The sequence below is a fragment of the Dendrobates tinctorius genome, unplaced genomic scaffold (genome assembly GCF_039654945.1).
Source record: "Dendrobates tinctorius isolate UK_male_01 unplaced genomic scaffold, ASM3965494v1 ptg000008l, whole genome shotgun sequence".
In the NCBI taxonomy this organism is placed as follows: Eukaryota; Metazoa; Chordata; class Amphibia; order Anura; family Dendrobatidae; genus Dendrobates; species Dendrobates tinctorius.
In genome coordinates this window covers 58,620,714-58,643,254 of record NW_027361676.1, presented here as the reverse complement: position 1 = coordinate 58,643,254, position 22,541 = coordinate 58,620,714, and the positions used below count along the sequence as shown (strand labels likewise).

Genomic DNA, 22,541 nt, shown 5'->3' with positions numbered 1-22,541 from the left:
GCCTCCACATATCCTTTCCCACGACGCGGGACATGATGCCGTACTCGCCCTGACCACCCTAAGGTATCAAAACCCTAGGCTGTACAGAGACTTACGAATAGTCCTTGCGGCCCCCACTGCACCACCAAGGCCAGACTGCGGTGCTGCAAGGTTGTGGATGGTCCCTCTCCTCATCCCTTGGTGGGAAAGATGGAGCTAGGGTGCCTGCACCGTCCTTGATTTGGATGCAGCCCCCCTTCCCTCCCCCTAACCTGAGGATCAGCTGGAGCTCCAGGGGTGAGGCGCTGAAGGAGGTGGGCTGGGAGGGCTCCTGAAACCCCCAGGGTCGGCATTCCCCTGGGCGGCAGCAGCGGTCGGGTGCCAGCATGCACCCCCACAGCGGTAGCACTCGGCAGCGCATGTCCTTACCAGACCTCGGTTTCTTGGTGGTCCCGTGTCTGGGCGGGCGCCGTAAATTTAGTCCCCGTAACGCGCGTATTTCCAGCAGACCCGCCCTCGGAGCCTCGGGCGCGAGCCAAAAAATTTAGTCCCCGACTTCAGCCGGCGCTAGGCCTCAAGCCCATAGGACATCACCGGCGGCACCTCTCCCTGCAGGACAGCCCACACGCCGAGACGCACTTTTTGGAAAAGGGTGCAGCGGTTCGGCAGTCTGGATGTCTAAAGGGGATCCAGTTCTGGGCACAGGACTGGGGTAAGTGCTATCCCTGAAGGAGGAAGGCCACCCTCTGTTTTTTGTTTTTTTTTTTGCCAGAGGCTAAGCAGTGGAACCCTGCAGGCATATCACCTAGCAGGGCCACCATGCCCAGAGCAGCTAAGACGTTTCTGTATGCTGCTTGCACCTCCTGTCGGTCCGCCTTCCCACATGAAAGATCTGTGAAATCTGCGAGTCCGAAGTGCCCAGGAGCCCTCCCCTGCGACCGCCCGGAATGGGCTCTGCCTGTGTCGCAGTCTACGGCATTATGAGAGCAATCGAGTCCCTTCAAGCCCCAGATAGGGGCAGGGATACTGGCTCGCCTGTCTTGGAGGGGTCCTCTACCTCACAGGAGCCTCCGGCCTGCAGGGGCCGCCCTCTCACTAGGCAGACGCGGGGGAATCGAACCCACACAGCGTCTCCCTGTCCGTCCGGTGCCTCGGCATCCGTGAGCTCTGCCTCTCCCTCGCCCGTAGTCGATAACGAGAAGTCTGATTACGACTCGGATGAGCCCCTTGACTTAGTTACTCTGGGTTGCCAGGAAACAGTGAACAGCCTTTTCGAGGCCGTCAACCAGACCCTGGGGATTGACAATAAATCAACCCTGGCCTCAGGGTGTCATTTAAACGGGTCAAGCAGCCTCATAGAGTAATTGCCGCTCACCCAGAGTTGACATAGTACAGAGATACAGAACGGCCGGGCAGGCGTTTCTTAGACCAAAAAGCTCTTGACGTTTGAGGTGGGTGGAATCCCTGGCGGTAGATCCACCCATGTCGCGCTTGGTCTCTAAAGCCCTGTGGTCCATACCTAACGGTTCCTCTATTAAGGATCCCACCGACTGTCTCATAGAGAGCATGGCGCGCTCAGTATTAGAGGCGTCGGGTTCAGCACTTTCTCCCTTGTTCACTGCAACTTGATAAGTTAAGGCCATGGGCTCTGGGTCTGAATCATTATAGAGAGCCTTGCAGGGTATGGACCTGCCTGCGGAGATAGCAGATATTGCAAATCAGATTGCGTTGGCCGCAGACTACTTGATTAGTGTGTCTTTGGATACGGCTAGCTGCGCAGCACTCGCTGCCGCAAATGCAATCTCTATTAAGAGGGGCTCTATGGTTGAGGACTTGGCGTGCAGATTCAACCTCAAAGAAGTCCCTAACTTCTTTACCTTATCAGAGCGGCCGCCTATGTGGGTGCCACCGGCCATTCTAGGCTGAGCGTGGCTGCATTCGCCTATTTGGTGAGAGGTTGGACCAGCTTATCTCTGACCCCACAGGGGGCAGGAGCAGTTTTCTCCCTCAATAAAGGGTTTAACAGCTTTTTTGTCACCTGCTTTAGACACGGTTTCGGTCCTTTTTGCAACCCCAGGGGGGGCTTCAGCAACCAACTCCGCCATTGCAGGTTGGCCCAACCAGGACAGAGATCTTCAAGTCTCATATAGAGCCAACCCATTGGGGAGAATGCGATCCCAACAAGCCCAGATCAAGGGGACCTAGATTCCAAGGATCTTCAGCCTAATGACTCAAGGCAAGTGCCGGGCGACACCAGCAGAGTAGGCGGTCACCTACGCTGGTCTCGCCATGTCTAGCTCTCCTTCGTGCACGACACATGGGTAAGGGAGCTGGTATCCTCGGGGTACAAGTTATACTTTGTCAAACAGCCCCCAAGACTATTTTTTTTTTTTCTCTCTCTCGTCCTCCCAGGGTGGAATCCCGGGCACAAGCCTTGTTCAGGGCCATCGAATTGCTCCGGAAACACAGCGTTGTCACCCCCGTACCGGAAGGTGAAAGAGGTCAGGGTTTCTATTCCGACCTGTTCACGGTCCCCAAAAGGGACCGGACTGTCAGGCCCATTCTGGACCTAAAGCTTCTGAACAGATTTGTCAGGATCAGGCAGTCCCGGATGGAGTCTCCGCTCGGTCATAGCTGCCATAGACGCGTACCTGTACATCAGAAAGTTCTACGCTTCGCTGTCAGCGGCTTATACTTTCAGTTCGCAGCTCTCCCCTTCAGGCTAGCTACCGCCCCTGTAGTGTTTACAAGGGTCAGGACGGGTGTCATGGCCATCCTGCACTCCCGGGGCATAGTCGTCTTGCCTTATTTAGACCTCTTGATCAAGGGCCCCTCATATCGAGCATGCGAGGAGAGCATCAACATCACGCTAGATACACTTGCCCGCTTAGGGTGGTTGGTCAACCTGGAGAGATCATCCCCAGTCCCAGCTCAGAGGAGTTCCCTTTTAAGGATGGTCTTTGGCACCTCCCGAGGGTTGGTAATCCTCTCTCAAGACAAGGCCCTAGATCTTCGGCAAGGAGTCCAGATACTTCGCCAGCCAGTCCCTCATACCTTTCGTCTTTGCATGAGGGTCATAAAGAAGAGGGTGGCAGCAATGGGAGCAAGTCCATTTGCCCAACTCCATCCTCGCCCTCTTGACATCATGGGACAAGAACCCGTTCTCACTCGACCACCAGTGCAGGTCAGACAGGTGTCACGCCGTTCTGTTTGTATTTGGTTGTCGGCGTGACAATGCTTGTTTTTTGCTTTAACCCCTTCTTTCCCCCTAATTGAGCTGGGATACTGCTGGCTTTTACCTGTGTGGAGCCTGCTCGGTTCCCTGCTCTGCTGCGTAGCTGCACATGTGGTGTTGGGTCTTTGCTCTGCTGCTTGACCATTCGCATGTGTGGTCCCTGGTCACCGCTGTGGAAGCTGTCCGCGGGTTGTGAGGTCATTTGCAGCTGGTGCATGACTTTCCACGTGTCTTGGCTGGCAGTCATGGCCAGGTGCTCTAGGCTGCAGTTCCTGCACTGACTGTCCTGTAATGGTTTCTGTGTGTGCTTAGGGTGTGCGCAGCCACACCTTCCCTGCTTTTATCAGGGTTAGTGTGTGTACTTGAAATGCTGTCCCCAGCCAATTGCTATGGGCAGGGCCAGAGCTCACAAAGCTCCTGGACTTTGCTATGTGTCTCGTGTCTGTGGACCTCATCTGTCTCGGTTATGGTACCAAATTCCCTGCCTTGATTCCTGCTTTGTCCTGTTCCCTCGCCCGGCCCCGGCGGCGGTATATCCGGGCCTGAATCCATGATCCTGTACCTGTCCTATACTTGACCCTGTCTAAATTCGCCCTGCCCTGGAGGCGGTGTATCTAGGCTTGAATCCTTGATCCTGTACCTGTCCTGCACCTGACCATGTCTGAACTGTCTGCTGTGTTATGTTCCTGGAATCCCTCTGTGTTTGGAGCCCCGCACCCAGTGACTCTGAGACTCTTATAACCGGTGTTCCTGCTGAGCATCTACTATGCTGTGCTCTGACTACCATGTGGTGCTAGCTCCATGCAGGCCCAGCAATCCTGCGGTGTTAGCACCATCACGCTTGAGTTCCTTCCTAGGTCCGATGCCCGGAGCCTGTCGACCGCAGTCTTGAACCTGATGACCGCTGCCTGGAGCTGGATGATTGCAGTGGAGCCTGTAGGTCGTGTTGGATGTCCAGAACCAAACGACACCCGTCTGATGTCTGCCGGTGACTCTGATGTCCTGTGGGTGACCTCGTGTGTCCTGATGACCTCGTGTGTCCTGATGACCTCGTGTGTCCTGATGACCTCGTGTGTCCTGATGTCCTGCCTGTATCCCGCTTAGGCTAGTTTCACACTAGCGTATTGGGCCGCAGCGCATGGCCACCGCTAAGCCCCACCCCCTGCCCGCCCCCTACAGTCATCTCCGCCTAGTATCTCCTAGTAATGCAATATGGTGCGTTCGGCGCACCGTCAAAAGGGCGCAGCGCACGCAAAATTTTACTAGCGCACGGTCTGCGCATCCTATGCTAAGGATAGGGTGTGCAGATCGCATGCAGCCGTGTGCGACACTAGGCGGAGATGACCGGTGGGGGCGGGCAGGGGGCGGGGCTTAGCGGCAGCCGTGCGCTGCGGCCCAAAACGCTAGTGTGAAGCTAGCCTTATGAGTGCCTCGGTGATCCGATGGTGCCTTAGGGTCCACTGGGAGGTGTGGAATCGGGAGCCTGGTTTAGCCCTGTTTTGTCTATGTACTGTGACTTTACTTTAAGTAAACTTTACTTTATTTATACCTGAAGTTGTGCGGTGTTATCTAGTCCTACGTGTCTTCTTTGTCTACATGCTCAGCTGCCACAGAATCCCGGTCCCCCTCTGTGGTATAGAGGGTCCATATTGCGTCCCTCGCCATGGCGTGGAGGAGCCTGCTGGGCCGCGTCTGCGGCTGCAGTCGTGACAACAGGCACTTGGATGGAGGACAGTCAGTTCCTCCCGTCTTCAGGGGAAACCCTTTCCCCCGGACCATGGGTTGGTGGTCACAACCGACGCTGGTCTGCTCGGCTACGGAACAGTCTTTTTCATCATCACGTGACCCAGGGACGGTGGTCGCCGCAGGGGGCACACATCCCAATCAACTTGTTAGAAATTCAAGCAACCCGGCTGACTCCGCAACATTTTCATCATCCTCTAGCAGGCTGCCCTGTCCGGATTCAAGCGGACAACGCCACCGCCGTGGCTAACATAAATCATCAGGGGAGCACCCGCAGCAGAGCAGCCATGTACGAAGTGAGGCAAATCCCTCACTCGGCCGAGAGGAATCACTCAGCCGGCAGGGTCTTGTGTCCAGGGAATGGCCACTACACCCCGAGTTTTTTCCGGCAAGTATGTCGATGTTGGGGAACGCCAGACGTGGACCTGACGGCCTCCGGGGTAGGCGCCAACGTGATCGCATTGGTCGCCTCGGTCCCGGGACCCGCAGGCAAGCGCCGGGATTGCTTTGGTTCTGCCATAGAACCAGTATTCGCCTCCCATACCTATTTCCCCTGCTGCCGCTATTCCCAAGGATCATCAAGAGGATCAAGGCAGAAGGAGGTTCCAGTGGTGCTACTGACCCCAGATTGGCCTCGGCGGGCGTAGTACGCAAACCTGGTGCAGCTACTCGCTGACATTCCCTGGCGACTGCCAGGGCGCCCAGACCTACCTTCTCAGGTCCCCAGCTACCACCCAAACCCAGGGGCCCTGTGTTTGATGGCTTAGCCGTTGAATCTTGGATTCTGACCTAGGCTGGGTTTGGACGCAATGTGGTTACCACAATGGTTAGTCCCTAGAAGCCTGCCTCGGTACATATTGTACACCACACCTGGAGGATTGTGTTTTCATGGTGTCAGGACCTTGGTCGTTCTCCACTGGGATTCTCTATTCCCAACATTTCGGCGTTTTTTCCCAGTCCGACTTGGACTCGGGTTTAGCTCCAAGTTCCCTTAGGAGACTAATATCTGCCTTATCCATCCTGTTCCAGCGCAGAATTGCTACCAATCTGCAGGTATAGACCTTCAGCCAGGGGGTCTCGCACTTGGTACCCCCCTATAGGACCCCTCGGAACAACTGAGACCTTAACCTGGTCCTAGGCGTTCTGCAGGAAGCTACATTCAAGCCACTACAATAGGTATCTTTGACATACCTTCCCTGGAAGGTGGTGTTCCTCGTGGTGATAACATCGATCAGGTGGGTCCCAGAGCTGGCAGCTCTATCTTGCCGAGCTCCGTTCCTGATATCTCACAGGAGAAGGTGGTTCTTAGGCCAGCTCCCCTTTTTCGGCAGAAGGTTGTTTCCTCATTTCGTTTTAATGAGGATATTGCCTTGCCCTCCTTTTTTCCCGGCACCAGTACATCGGGTGGAAAAGGCTCTTCATACCCTTACACAGTAGGTGCGTGTAGCTTGGACAGGTGAGTCGACTCCCCACCCAGGGACTGCTTTAGGACATCCCACTGTCCTGTGTTCCCCAAGGAGGCGAAGGAGAAACATGGATTTTTGTGATAACTCACCGTAAAATCCTTTTCTCCAAGACGCTCATTGGGGGACACAGCACCCACCCTGTTGGCCAATTGGCTCCTTTTTTGTTTATTAATAGGTAATTATGATACCAGTTGGGTTTTTTAGACAGGTTTTTACCTGCATTGAGGCTGATTTTGTCTTGTAGATCTCCTACTGCTTTTGCACCGAACTGATTCCGCCTGCAATCGAGGCGAGGGTATATACTGCGGAGGAGGAGCTAACCTTTTTTTTTTTTTTTTCATCCACTTAGTGTCAGCCTCCTGGTGGCAGTAGCATACACCCACTGTTCTGTGTCCCCCAGTGAGCGTCTCTGAGAAAAGGATTTTACGGTGAGTTATCACAAAAATCCACGTTTCCCTGTTATAACAAATAAAAACGGCGATCCGCAAATACGGTGTACCGCAAATCAAGCTAATGTTGTTTTTGCGGTACCATTGAAATGCATTGCGGCCGTGTCCTTAAGCCGTGAAAAATATCGAGCAAGCTCGATATTTTTTCACGGCTGCACATACGGCCCTCACGGCCATACGGAGCATGGCCCTCCTCCTAATTTTTGTGGCTCCATAGAAATGCATTGGGGCTGCAAAAACGGCAAGTGTAAAACCTGCCTAATAATGTACCACTTACATAAACATTGCAGCTCTGAAATAAACAAATACAGTATGGTCCAGAAATGCTTGGACAGTGACGAATCATCGTTATTTGGGCTCTGCAGGCCACCAATTTTTTTTATTTAAATGAAACAACTGAGATGCAATTGAAGTGTAGACTTTCAGGTTTAATGAAAGGGGTTAATTAAAAATATCCTGCAAAACAATTAGGAATTGCAGCCATTTTTTTCTACAAAGCCTCCTCATTTTCAGGGGCTCAAAAGTAATTGGACAAATTAACTTTAATCCTAAACAAATGTTCAGTTTGCATACTTTGTAGAGAATCCTTTGAAGGCAATGACTATGTAAGGTCTAGAAGCCATGGACGTCACCAAATGCTGGATTTCCTCCTTTATGATGCCTTGCTGGCTTTTACTGCAGCTGACTTCAGTTGTTTGTTTATGGGTTTATTTGCCTTAAGTTGTGTGGTCAGCATGTGAAATGCATGATCGATGGGGATGGAGATCTGGGGATTGACTTTGCTATTTTGGGTCATTTTCCATCTCTACTGTGAAGCGCTGTTCAATGAACCTTGCTGCCTTTGATTGAATCTGAGCAGAAAAGATCGCCCTGTACACTTCAGAATTCATATGGCTGCTTCTGTCAAATCATCAATTAACACAAGTGAACCAGCGCCATTGGAAGCTATGCATGCCCATGCCATCACACTGCCTCCATCTTGTTTTACAGAGGATGTGGTGTACTTTGGATCATGAGCCATTTCAAGCCTTTTCCACACTTTCTTTTTCAAATCCTTCTGGTACATATTGAATGATTTTCCAGTACTGTACTGGCTTCTTTAGATCTGTTTTTGGCAACGCCTACTCTGGCCTTTCTATTTTTAAGGCTGATTAATGGTTTGCACTCTGTGGTGAAACCTATTTGCTCTCATGAAGTCCTCTTGGGGTACGTGCCCACAATCAGAAATGGCAGTGTTCAAAATGCTGCGTTGTACAGTACAAGCACAGTGGATAAGATTTATGGAAATCCCATGCCCACTGTGCTTTTATTTGATGCGATGCAAACTCACCCGCGGTGCGGGTCTATGAGTAGCAGCATGTCAGTTTCTGTTGAGACACTAGTCTCCGCAACAGAAATTTCCACAATAGATATGCACTTCCTGATCTTGGGAATGTAGCCTTAGATAGTGAAAAGGCTATTTCCTAGAGTGCCATCTTCACTTGGGTGTAGAGGTTTTTCTTCAGCATGGAAAAGAATTCTGCTATCATCCAGCACTATTGTCTGTAGACGTTCCGTTTTTTTTTTTTTTGGAATGTACCAAACTGTTGATTTGGCCGCTCCCATGATTTGGCCGCTCCCAAAATTTATGCTCTCTATGATGGATTTCTTCTTTTTTTTCAGCCTAATGATGGTCTATTTTTCTTCCATTGAGATCTCCTTTGACCGCATGTTGAGAACAGCCAAATGCAAATATCCCAACTGGAATCAGCACCAGACCTTTTACCTGTTTGATGATTGATTATCGAGGGAAAAGCCAATGCTGCCAATTAAGGAGCTTTTGACATAATTGTCGAATTACTTTTGATCCCTTGAAAAGGAGGCAGCCTTATATTAGAGAGCTGTAATTCCTAAACCCTTACTAAAATAAGGATGTGAATACCCTCAAATTAAAGCTGAGGGTCTACGCTTTAAGCCATATTGATTATATAACTGCATCTTAAATATGTTTTGGTAAACAGGTAAAATGCCAAAACTTGTGCCACTGTCCAAATATTTCTGGGCCTATCTGAGCATGCATTTAACCCTATGTAAAGCTTTGATTTATACCTACCAAGTGCCAAGCTTACATATCTTACAGCCATTTGCTCTCTTTTTGCCATACAGAGCTCAATCATAGTATTTCTACTCTCAAGTATAAGGCTGAATTTACATATCCATGTTCCACGGTCTGTAATTCCCACACTGGTCACTGATCTCCCCACCCAAACTCAAAAGCTTCATAGGCATATATGAGGGCTGTCAAGTTTGGACAAGGATACCTGCCACCAGTCTTTATCTTGCTGTCCATACTCAGACTGTGACAAACATGGCCTTATGAATCCAGCCTAATTCTCTTCGATGCCACTGATGTAGAATAGCCTTATCACACATGATCGGGACTGTTTCCAGAAAGGGCAAATTTTAAAAAAATCGTTAAAATTATTGAATCAGATCAAAATTTCTGGATACACTTTCATCTACTTAATTAGATTTATCTTTATTTCAGAAACACAATAGAGGTGGGCGCAGTAGCCAATCTGAGAAGAATTAAAAATGCCATCGGTGTGGCCCGGGCTGTCATGGAGCACACAAAGCACACGTTCCTGGTTGGTGAATCAGGTATATTATTCCGAATTATTACCTCTCATTTTCTGATGTTGTGACGACTTTTCAGTACTATTTGAATTAAAAAATCATCCTGTATTTGAATTAAAAAATCATCCTGTATGAACAATGTGCCGTATTTCATAGTGTAATTACCAAGATGAGTTGCAAACTTGGTTTGACCAGATTGTGTTGCATATAATGTGTTGATTTAAAATGTAGAAAAAAAAAAATCCTTTATTTGGTTACGTTGATTTTTTTTTTTTTTTTCTTATTTTGCTTTCTTAGGGTATGTGCACACGTTGCAGATTTTTCTGCGCGGAATCTGTAGAATCCGCAGGTAAAATGACCTGCGTTTTACCTGTGGATTAAGGCTAGTTTCACATTTGCGCTTTTGAGCACAGCGACGGCCTGCGCACGGCCTCCGCTAAGCCCCGCCCCCTGCCGCGCCTCCGCCGGTAGCTCCGCCTACCGGCGCATGACGCTGCATGCGTCCTGCGTCCCCTATCTTTATCACTGGGGGCGCAGGCCGTGCGCAGTATGCGTTTGGCGGCGCATGCGTCCTTTTCACGGTGCGCCGAGCACAACCAAACTGCAGCAGGTTGCGTTTGGCACTGGTCGGTGCACCGTGAAAAGGATGCATGCGCCGCCAAACGCATACTGTGCATGGCCTGCGCCCCCAGTGATAAAGATAGGGGGCGGGGCTTAGCGGCGGCCGTGCGCAGGCCGTCGCTGCGCTCAAAAGCGCAAATGTGAAACTAGCCTTAGTGCGGATTTCGCCAGCGTTTTTACACCTGCGGATTCCTAGAATGGAATAGGTGTAAAACACTGCGGAATCCGCAAAAGGAATTGACACGCTGCGGAAAATAAACCGCTGCGTTTCCGCGTGGAATTTTCTGCAGCATGTGCACAGCCGTTTTTGTTTTCCATAGGATAACATGATACTGTACATCGCATGGAAAACTGCTGCGGATCCGCAGACGAATCCGCAACGTGTGCACATACCCTTAAGCACTGGTGTTTTATTCCCTTCACTTATCATCTTAGCCGCACACTTAACTGTGGCCAGTCATTTTTTTGCTGGCTTGTCGTATCTGGCCATAGTCATGCATGTTGGACCACACGCAGGTCCAGGTGATCAGAAGTCACAGCTTTGATGAGGATGGACCCACACTTGGGGATCTACAACGATAAAAAACGCACTAAAATTTGCTTGTGTTGCGTGCATATTTTAATGCAGATTTGCTGCAGGTTCGCTGTGTTCATGGCTGAAAAAAACTGTATGTAGGAGCCAGAAAAGTTTCAGATATAGAAGTGAATGGGAGTTACAGAAACAGAGTAGCACAGCCATCTGTTGTGTTTTGGCAATCCTGACCACCTCTGGATGCTACGTATAGACAAGTATTCCCATCTTGGCCTTAAAAAGGTATCATCTTAGGTGGAAATACCCCTTTAAGTAGCGGCTTCACGGATGCTCATTCACACCTGTGGATGGCAGCATTGATCTTTGTTTAGCTTTTTGTCCTGTCTTCTGTGTTGTTCCTTTTCTTGAAGGATTAACCATTGTTTTGCTGTGTTTGTAATGTTGCTGCAAAAAGCTTCATAAGAAAAAGGATAAATGTACCAGAGAAAGAACTTACACTTTTTTAAATTTACCCATTGACTTCAATAGGCTACAAATTGTGCTAACACAGATCTGTTAAAATACAATGCTACAAAATGCCCCGTGCAAAACCCCCCCAAAAAAGCACGTATTATAAAATGGCAGTGTAAGTAAATCCCTATACTAGTGGAAATGTCTGGATTATTTCCTGGTGAAGAACAAGGTGTAATGGTTCTTTTATTTTTTTAGCACACAATGAAGAGACGTTGACTCTCTCCCGACACATTAGGAAATTGACAGATGTTTGCCGTGATATTGGGCGCCACATTTTTGTGGCTCCGTAAAGTGCCGTCATATGTTTTTAAAATGGATTTGAATTTTACTTTTCAAAGTGTAATGTGACCATCCAGCTTATGAGGCAGCAAGAAAATGCAGCATAATAACCATTAATGCCAGACTGTAACGCCAATTTGTCACTTCTAGCATCCTTGTTTGCTCAGAGTATGGGATTTGTGTGCGAAGACTTAACCACCAACAGATCCTTAGCCGTTTATTCCAAATGGCTCGATCAGCAATGTCAGCCCAACTTTCGGAGGGTAAGTAACATCAGCGATCTATATATTGTGGATATATTTGCATGCGCAACAGCATTTACATTTATACATTATAGTATGCACCAATCAGACATAACATTAACTCCTTCAAAATTGGCTTTTTTTATTTTGTGATTTCTTGCTTACCTCACCTGCTTCCAACAGTTATAGCTTTTTTTTTTTTTTTTTCTTTCTATCGACATAGCTGTATGAGTGATTATTTTTTGCTGGACATGTTTTGACAAACCCTATGTACTGAGAAACAGGAAAAAAAATTCCAATTGTGGTGAAATTGTGAGAAAAACTGCAATTGCCCCATTGTTTCTCCTGCTTTGTTTTTCCAGCATTCACTGTGCAGTAAAAAATACCTGGCAGTATAACACTCCAGGTCAGTATGATTATGGCAGTCCCAATACACACACTTCTTTGAGTGCGTGTTCAGTATATGGTTTAAATAATGGTGCACAACGACACTGGCGACCGTGCTATTTAAATGAAGCTGTCAGCGATTGACAGCAACGATCAAGGCTAGCTCTGATCACTGCTGTTGTAGGCAGATGCCGGCTGTGTATCACAGCTGGTACCATGCCTACCAAGTATGATGCAAGCTCACTGTGCATGAAGGGGTTAAAATTCTCAGCAGTGAAAGTAAAAAAAAAAAAATAAAAAATAATTATACAATTGCACTTGTCATTGTGTTTGTCACCTAGTGAACAGTCAGGTTTTTGAACTTTGATGGGTTAAAAGTTGAAAAATGGAAAACCTAGGGATCCGAGCAACTTTGATAGGGGCCAAAATGTGATGACTAGATATCGAAAGCGGTGGGTATTGTGGAGTGTTTCCAGAATGTAGTGGTTAGTACCTACCTAAAGTGGTCCAAGGAAGGACAAGAGGCGAGCTAGTGACGGGATTATGGTGCTTGTGGAGAGAGATGCCGTAATGCGCACACAATATCTAGATTTATATATTATAGTATACACAGGGCTTAATGCAAACAACTTGATTACAGTATATACAAAACCCTTTGGCATACACATATTACACATTTTGGTTTATAGAACAATCAAGGGTAAAGCCCCTCCTGGAAGACACAAAATGCCAAAAGGAGACGCACTACAATAATGCCCTGAACGGAGGATTGACAGAAATTTAATTTTAATATAAAACGCTTACATTTTGTACAATTCTTCTTTATTCATACAGTGTTGCAGCATTTTAGACTGTAAATGAATCTGTACCACATCTGAATAAATTGCTATTATAAAGCTTTGAAATCAACTTCCAGGGGTTGTGCTCAATGGGCAACAAACCTGCGTGACAGCTGAGATGAAGCAAACCTCACTTGTTAGATTACAGCATGTCATGGAGAGTGAAATATGGTATCCGCCTCGGATAATACAAATGCAAAGAAATTGCATTTAATCAAGTGCAAAAAATTTTTTTTATGAGCTTTTGGATAAAATATACTTAGCAGTAGTGAGGCGTATGGAGATAGGAGGCTTCTTATTGTATGTGGCACTAGTTATCAGTGTAATGGATTCAGTCCGATAAAAAATCAGATTCCACTCTGACCAATGTTATTCAATGGGTGACATCTCATTTGGGATTTTATTTTTTTCTCAGCTGAAATCAGACTGAGAAAATTGCTGCGTATCTCTGACCAGACTCTCCAATGCAAGTCAATGGGTGTGAGAGAAAAATCACACAGCACTCGCACCATGCGTCCTTTGAAAAGCTGGCAATTCATGTCCAGCGTACAGTAAAATCACACTGACATGTTAAGAATAGAAAAGATAGAATAGATATATGCACATAGAATACATATATCTAATATATAATTACCTTGTAATGTCTTCACATCCTGTTCCGTCCAGATGTCTCCGGATCCCAGAATTCCAAGCGGCGGAAGTTCACTGACCGCCATATGGAAACTGCTGGTGGTACCAGCTGACAATACTGACATTACAACAGGGGATCACAGAGGATTCATTTTGTGAGGTAAAATATTTCCCTGACTGTTTTTAAACAATGTTACCTCACAAAATGTATTCTCTGCAGTCTCGTGCTGTAATGTCAGCATTGTCTTTTGCTTCCTCCCCTGCCCAGGAGCTGTGGTATGTTCTGTACACTGTCAGACACAGACAATGAGAAAACAGAAGACAGCAGATGTGGAAAAAGAGAAAGCGCACAGGGAGGAGACAGCTCAAATGGGACAGCACATGAGTGGGAGAACACGGCACAGGAAGAAGAGAGACAGCAGACAAGGGGGAAAGCACATGGGGTAGACAAGTCAAAGAAGAGAGCACAGACGGGAGAAGTCAGCACATGGGAGAGAGAATGGATGGGTGGGTGAGCATATATATGTATTTATATTTCATAGAGAGAAGAATAGCCGATAATTCATTTGTTGGCTTTTGTAAAATCATTGCCTTTTCTGGGGTAGCTGGGAGCAGATGTTTTTAGGCAGGCGCGGGAGGGGCAATAACCATGGTCCCTTCCTAGGCTATTAATATCTGCCCCCAGTCACTAGCTTTCCCTCTCTGGCGAAGAAAATTGCGCGGGAGCCCACGCAAGATTTTTCCGTGAAAACATTTTTATTACATACATATAGGTCCCAAATTTTACACACACACACATACTACTGACCGTATTAGTCACTGACATCTATAAATCTAACTGTTCTGCATGTGTTTACTGCATGTAAACCATGTCTCCTCTCCTGTCGGGCTCTGCAATGATTTTACAGAAGCCGACAAACGGCTATGATGTGTGTGTGTGTGTGTGTGTATGTATATATATATATATATATATATATATATATATATATATATATATATATATAAGCTGAAGAGCCCGACACTGGCCGGGCATAGTAACTAACTGTGGTTAGTTATAGCAAATTATAATTATTCTCCATCCCATAGGCCCGTGCCCATATACCCATCATACATATCCACGATCCCATAGTCGAGTGCCCATATACCCATCATACATATTCGCCATCCCATAGTCGAGTGCCCATATATCCATCACACATCCTCCATCCCATAGTCCCGTGCCCATTTAACCCATCATATATATCCTTCATCCCATAGTCCCGTGCCCATATACCCGTCATACATATCCTCCATCCCATAGTCCAGTGCCCATATACTCATCACACATCCTCCATCCCATAGTCCCGTGTCCATATACCCATTATGACATCATCATCACCATGGCAACCGTTATGACATAACCGTCACCATTGCAACCTATGATGAATCAGCGTCACCATGGCAACCATTGTGACATCATAATGAAGGGCGGGGCTTGATGCACACACACTTTTTCCCCATTATGTAGATGGGGGCAAAATTGTTTGGTGAATTGGAACGCGCGGGGTTAAAATTTTGCCTCACAACATAGCCTAGGACACTCTCGGGGTCCAGACGTGTGGCTGTAGCTGCGACGGTGCGGATGCGAATCCCTGACATACATGGATGCATACATACACACACTTGAGCTTTATATAATAGATATATATATATATATATATTATAATGTGTGTGTGTGTTGATGACGCCTATTCTATTCTAACCTATTCTATATGCGGCATCTGCTGGCTTTTTATCTATCCATCTATCTATATGTTTTGAAGATTAATTGGTTTTTAAACTGTGTACAGTTGTATTTTACAATGCAATTTTTAACATGAGCTTTACATACAGAGAACTGCTGTATGTAAAAGCTCATGTTAAAATCGCATTGCATACGGATTGCATACGCATGTCATATGGATGTTCCTTGGAGAAATTGCACGAAAATCGCATGACACTCGCATAGCACTTGTCCGTTTTTTTGGTCCGGAAATTGTACCGTTTTTTTTTCTCACTTATGGGTATGAGCCCTAACTTGTATAATGGGAATAATGTAAGTAATCCGTGTGTGTAGAGCATGTGATGGAACATGTTTATTGGCATGGAAAAAGTGACAGGTAAAGAACATACCGTATTTTCTGGCGTATAAGAAGACCGGGCGTATAAGACGAACCCCCCCCCCCCCCCAACTTTTCCAGTTAAAATAGAAAATTTTCTTATATGCCGGGTGTGGGGGAGTGGCCCCAATGACAAAGGGAGGGTGAACATGGAGTTATCATCACCCTTTTACCTCATTGGTGGCAGCGGTGCTGTCTGCGGGTCTCTTTGTTGAGGATCGGCGGCTACTCCATCTGCACTGTGGCGGCTCTGTGCTGGGGGTCGTCGGCGGCTCCTCTTTGTGTAGCGTGGGGGCTCTGTGCTGAAGGGCGGCTCTCTGTCCAGCGTCGGGGCACCTCCGGCATTTCCCCAAAGCCCGGAGGCCCAGGCAGCTCCATTGCTGCGATACGGTGGCCTCCCTGAAAATAGCCACCAAAGCCCGTGTATGCTCAGATTCAGATCTTGTCTCCCGAGGGGGATGATAACACCACTTACACCCTCCCTTCTTCATCGGGACCACTCCCCCACCATATGCACTCGGCGTATAAGACAACCCCCGACTTTTAAGAAGAATTTCAGGGGTTAAAAAGTCGTCTTATACGCCGGAAAATACGGTATCGTATTTTCCGGCGTATAAGATGACCAGGCGTATAAGACGACCCCCCAACTTTTCCAGTTAAAATAGTAAATCTTCTTAAAAGTCAGGGGATCTTCTTATACGATTGTGTCATTTTATATGCCGGGTGCGGAGCAATCTTCATATGGCGGGGGAGTGGTCCCGATGAAGGGAGGGTGTAAGTGGAGTTATCATCACCCTTTTACCTCATTGGTGGCAGCGGTGCTGCGGGTCTCTGTGCTGTGGGGATCGGTGGCTCCTCCATCTGCAGTGTGGCGGCTCTATGCTGGCTGTCGGCGGTGGCTCCTCTTTGTCCAGCGTGAGGGCGCTGTGCTGGGGGGCGGCTGCTCTGTCCAGTGTTGGGGCTCCGGCATTTCCCCATAGCCCGGAGGCCCAGGCAGCTCCATTGCTGCGATGCGGTGGCCTCCGGGAAAATGGTCGCCGGAGCCCGCGCGAGCTCAGATTCAGATCTCGTCTCCCGAGATCTCGGGACGAGATCTGAATCTGAGCTCATGCGGGCTCCGGCGGCCATTTTCCCAGAGGCCACCCCATTGCAGCTATGGGGAAATGCCAGAGGAGCCCCGACGCTGGACAGAGCCGCTGCAGCCGCCTCCCAGCACAGCGCCCCCACGCTGGACAAACAGGAGCCGCCGACCCCCAGCACAGAGCCGCCGCACCGCTGCCACCAATGAGGTAAAAGGGGATGATAACACCACCTACACCCTCCCTTCTTCATCGGGACCACTCCCCCGCCATATGCACTCGGCGTATAAGACAACCCCCAACTTTTAAGCAGATTTTCAGGGGTTAAAAAGTTGTCTAAAAGGCCGGAAAATACGGTAATTGCTTCTCGAGTTGCCAAAATAATTTCATTTTATAGTACAAGATGTATGTCTAGATTATTTATCACCAGGTTTTTTTTTTTTTTTTTTTTTTTTTTTTTTTTTTTTAAAACAAGCCCAGGATACTTGAAGACACAGTATATTTAACATCCCATTGGCTGGGATTTTTGCCAGTCTCACTGTATCCTTTTGTAGCCAAAAGGGCATGTGACCACTGCAGCCAATAACTGGCTTCTGCCTCAACATGTCTTCACACCGGAAACAGCATACGCCGAGCCAGTTACATGCCGTCTAGCCAAAACAGATGGGGTACCGTTGGAACGTCGGGAAAGGAGTGATGTGTATTTTGAATTTTTTTTTATTTTGCATTCTGGGATCTTTTGGGGAAGAAAATAAGATTGGGGATTGAAAGGGGTTGACGAACATGATCTACTGAATCACTAGTTGTCACTGTGTCCCTCTTTGATTCCAAGCTTTAGAAATTTTTTTCCTTGATGGGGGGAGAATAGGAAAGGTGGGCCCATGAGTGACAAGGGAGGAGACCGTGCACGTAGGGGGAAGTAAAGAAGGTTCTGTTTGGGACACTGAGGGGTTGAGCGTGACTCAAAAATGACTTGTTCTTTTAATTCAATCCAGATATTATTCCTACTCCCAATTATGTCTTAAATCAAATAATCCTGTATCCTGTAAGATGTTTACAAGAGCGTAAAGTGGGTTTAGTCATCTATATATAACCAAATTTAATGTGTCTTTGACACAAAATTACACTTTGTAATATACGGCTTGCAGAATGTGATTCCAGATCCTACAAAATTCTGCGGCCCTTATAAACCCGTAAGAGGTTTACCAGAAGGAAAAACCTCCTCCCCACAGAAAGAAGTGGATTTGCACAGTCATGATACCATTGGTGAGTGTTTTGTGTGATTACCATGTACAGCAAAGTGTGGAGTACTTAAAAAAAATAATTTAGAAGTTGTTTCTTTATGTTTCTTATATATTTTTTCACTAGGAATGATTGCAGTTGATAAAAATGGAAATATTGCAACTGGGACCTCCACAAATGGCGCTTCTCACAAAATCCCTGGGTAAGTGAATAGTTCTCCACAACATTTACGACATATGTCCAACTATCACGGTCTTTAATAGTATTGGTCTACCAGTGTGAACCAAAGGGACCTTTAAGTTCCACCTAGGCTCCAGGCTTCTGGTCACTTGTAAATTCATGCCAAAATGTCTAGAAAAGTACATAGTGGAAATTCGAGACCAGCAAGATAGTGAATGAGTTCATGAAGCCAGAAGTATTCAATATCCACCCATCTAGCCTGATTGACCAGCTTCATTTGGTGTATCTTTCTTCTGAAATCTCACACTTCTCCATGCAAATTATATACAGTACTGACAAAATTTATCAGCACACTGCAGTTTATGAATACATGAATTCCTCTGTTGCTGCACATTCTCAAGTTGTCTCTTGAGCAGCTCATAGCCCTGCAGTCTGCTCAGTTTCTGGTTGCTTGGGAGGGTAAGTGCTCCCTCCCTCCCTATTGGTCTGGAGCTCCGTCCTGCTCCAGCACTTTATGGTCTATGACTTTGTTCTGGGTCTACATCTTATCACTTCATTTATATATAGAGATAAATGTTCATTTGAGCTAGTACATGCTCAGGAAAGTGAGAACTGCGATTAGAAGAATTGCTCTAGAAGCTGCCAATGCTTGTGGCCGGGGAGTGTAGTTATGCAGAAATGAGATCCTTGGCAGTAGCTGATGGGGAAGGAGAGAGAAGTAAACAGGTACCTGCTGCATAGAAACCAATGCACTGGAGATAGCTGACTGTGATGTTCAGTATTAACATCTCTCCTGAAATGTAATTACTGCACACTCTTGGCCAGTGTCTGTTGGATGAACTCCATGGAAACAAGCTTTGCAATATATAAGATAAAAGCTTTCGCAGCACAACAGTAAAAGCCCCGTCACACATAGCGATCTCGCTAGCGAGATCGCTGCTGAGTCACAAGTTTTGTGACACAACAGCGATCTCACCAGCAAGATCGCTGTGTGTGACAGCGATCAGCGACCGGTCCCCCTGCCGGTATCGCTGATCACTGTAGGAAACTGCTGGACTTTTCTTTGGTCACTAGTCTCCCGCTGGCCAGCACGCATCCCTGCGTGTGACATGCTGGAGACCAGCGATCTGCTGGTAACTAACGTACACATCGGGTATCCAAGGGACGTGCGTCCCTTAGATACCTGATGTGTACGTTAGTTACCAGCTCCCTGCATCAGCGTGCTAGTAACTAACGAACACAGCGACGCTGCGCGCTCGGCGTCGCTGTGCTGATCGCTGGTGAAGCTGTCTGTGTGACTGCTCACCAGTGATCACATAGCGACTCACCAGCGATCCTGACACGTTGATATCGTTGTCGGGATCGCTGGTGAGTCGCTATATGTGACTCCAGCTTAAGTCAATGGCAAACTTGTTTTCATGTTGTCTAACCAAAACAATTGGATTAGTTTAGGCTTAATGCAGTTCTGTTACCAGATTGTGGCCAACAACTATCAAGCATCGCACGTCCTTTTTTTTTAAAAAAAAAAATAAACTAAGATAGTAAGTCACAATTTGTGTAAAAAAGTGCAAATTACGCAAAGTTTTTCATTTGCTCCACTCCAACCCAAAGTTGAAAAAGTGGGAGTGGTGTAATATGTGGGGGCATGGCCAACAATTTTAGACAGATTTATTTAAGGGAACTTAAAAACTATTTACCTTTTACCTGGTAACTCACTGTACTGCGAGTGTACAGTAATCACTGCCTGACACACTGATAACCGTACATATTCTGCAGAGCAGGCTGTCAATCAAAATACTAGGGACTGATTACAAAGCGCTCAATGTATAGTGAGCAGGGACTGCAATCGTTCCTTGCAGTGCCCAAATGATTGGAAGTGAGTGGCTACAGGGAGAATATACTCTCTCCTGTAACCGCTGCTCCAGTAAAGCGGTGATACGGGATGTAAATGCTATTCACATGCATATTACCACTATTTGTGGAGATAACTAGTGCTTCTGGATGTAACGGGTTCTCTTTATACTTGGAGGGGCACCATTGCCAGAATCATACACCTATGAAATACCCATGTGATAAAAGCTTTATCTTATTTCTAGACGGGTGGGTGACTCGCCAATGATTGGAGCTGGCTCTTATGCAGACAGTTCAGTTGGAGGAGCAGCAGCCACTGGAGATGGGGACACCATGATGCGATTCCTACCAAGGTAATGTGGAAGAGAATGGTAATGTTCTGGGGAGATAAAATATAAAAAAAAGGTTTTATAAGGAAGTCTTGTAATGATTGAGGTGGAGACAAGATGCATTTAAAATACATGGTGCTAGCATACTGCATGGTGGTCCAATTAACAGGAATGTAAGTAAAATGTAATTTGTTAGTTTTTACTATTATTTTTGATTAATTTTTGATGACTATAGTATTCACATCCAGTATATCTTACTTAGGCTGGTTTCACACTTGCGTTTTATTGCGCAGCCCATTGTGCGCTATCGGTCGCACGCGGAATTGTCCTCTATCTTTAAAATGGCAGGCGCAGTGTCCAGCGATTGCACGCGGGCCTCAGCGTTTGCATGCGCTGCGCATTTTCCAGGTGTGCGACCAGACGTGCCGGACGCTACATGTTGCGTTTTTTTTGTTCCGCCCAACGTCGCTAAAAAATTGCATGCGCACGCAATGCGCAAAAAAATATTATAGGCTATGGTGTCGCTGACGTGCGCTGTGAAGTGCGCATGTCAGCGCTTTGCGAGCACGCGCGATTTCAGAGTAAACAATGTCTAGACACTTGTTTAATACACCCCCTAAACAAGCAACATTGTTTTGTAGGAGGGTAGATAAAAGATGGGGTCTGTAGTGCCCGATCATTACTCTCCAGACAGACTGCAACACAAAAAGAAGACAAGACAACACCCACCCAGCCAGAGACAATCCACTACTTTGGAGAACACAGCAGCTACAATGTGAGTATTCTAAAATCAATTTATGTGAGCCTGTCCTTTAAAATATATTATATACTAATATTTTTTTTTTATTTTTCCAGCATGTCTTCTGGTTCCCAATACAGTCCTTCCAGGGAAGAATTGGCAGAAGCAGAGTGTGAGGTGAGTATTTTGCTGCCTTTGTGTAAGTATACCTGCCTCTCCAAATCGGTAATTATTTCTGTTCTTTTACAGACCTCCGCATCGGATCAGCCAAGTGAGCCGGAGCAGCGTACACAAGTCCCGGCAGGGAGGAGACGCAATGTAAGTATCCATTATTTAAAGTTAACTTTTCTTTTAAATTATGTTTTCTATTCCTGTTTTTATGTCCTGTTTTTCATGTTCTATATTTTTTTTTCTCTATACCATTCTCCACAATTTCCACGATTCTAATGTATTTCTTTTCTAGGTTCCACAATGGGATGAAGACCTGTACATTGACAACGAGCAACTGATCATCCTTGTCCAGGAGTGTGTCCCGTTGTGGGACAGCCGTGACCAGCAGTACAAGGACATTGTGGTGACCCGGCAGCTCTGGAATGAAGTGGCCGCAGCATTGATGGAGGGCTGGGACAGCACCTCTGCAACTTTAAAGAAGTCGTTTAGTAAGTATTTCCCTGTTGTGTGATGCCGCATTGAGTCTTTGTCCTGAGGATACTGTTTTGTTTCCTGATAGATTCTATCAGGGACCATAACAGTGTCCTCAGGATCAAGATGGAATGCATTGTGAATTGTAATGTTGTATTGTTCATGCTTTATCTCTTGCACCTGATGATATTTGTGTGCTTACTGCAAGATATATTCTTGCAGTGAACACACAAGTGTCCTCAGGTTCAACAGTCAATGCATTGTGTATTGAATCATTTTTGGATGCCGCATTGACTGTTTGACAAGGTAAATCAGGTGTGCGTGATGATACAAGATGTTGCCAGCTGTGCATTTTATAATGTTTATTTTATTATTTTTTCAACAGTGAACAAAGTCCGCACACGTTGGCGCTCGATGAAGGACCGCTTCAACACTGATGTTCGTGCTGAGGGACAGGTTCGCAGTGGCTCATCGGCAAGGAGCAGAACCAAGTACCGATATCATCGCGCTTTGGAATTCCTATGACCGGTCCTTGCCACCAGAGCGTAAGTATAATTTTTTTTTTTTGTTTTCATTGAACATAATCGGTGGTTTTATCTTCCACAGATGATCCTTCTTGTAAATGCATGATACTAATTTTTTACTTTTGTTTCCACAGCACCTGGAGCAGCACCCTGCAACCTGTCCCTGGAGCGGTTCTTCATCGATCGACCTCGGACCCGTCCCAGCCATCCGACAGCCAGGAAGCAAGTTGCAGGTCAGCAACACAGACAGCTGGTGACCAGGAAGCTGGTCAATCAGGTGTTCCCC

General features: G+C 46.8%; 1 protein-coding gene across 2 annotated transcripts in view; it reads left to right on the top strand.

Moving 5' to 3' along the window:
- The window catches only part of AGA (aspartylglucosaminidase), a 61,077-nt gene that overhangs the window by 5,565 nt on the left and 32,971 nt on the right, over nucleotides 1–22,541 (top strand). For both annotated transcript variants that reach the window (XM_073577861.1, XM_073577852.1), the window contains 5 exons: nucleotides 9,400–9,512; nucleotides 11,584–11,696; nucleotides 17,897–18,014; nucleotides 18,117–18,192; nucleotides 20,267–20,374. In XM_073577861.1, the coding sequence (XP_073433962.1) occupies nucleotides 9,400–9,512; nucleotides 11,584–11,696; nucleotides 17,897–18,014; nucleotides 18,117–18,192; nucleotides 20,267–20,374 (528 nt within the window). The remainder of the gene's footprint in view (nucleotides 1–9,399; nucleotides 9,513–11,583; nucleotides 11,697–17,896; nucleotides 18,015–18,116; nucleotides 18,193–20,266; nucleotides 20,375–22,541) is intronic.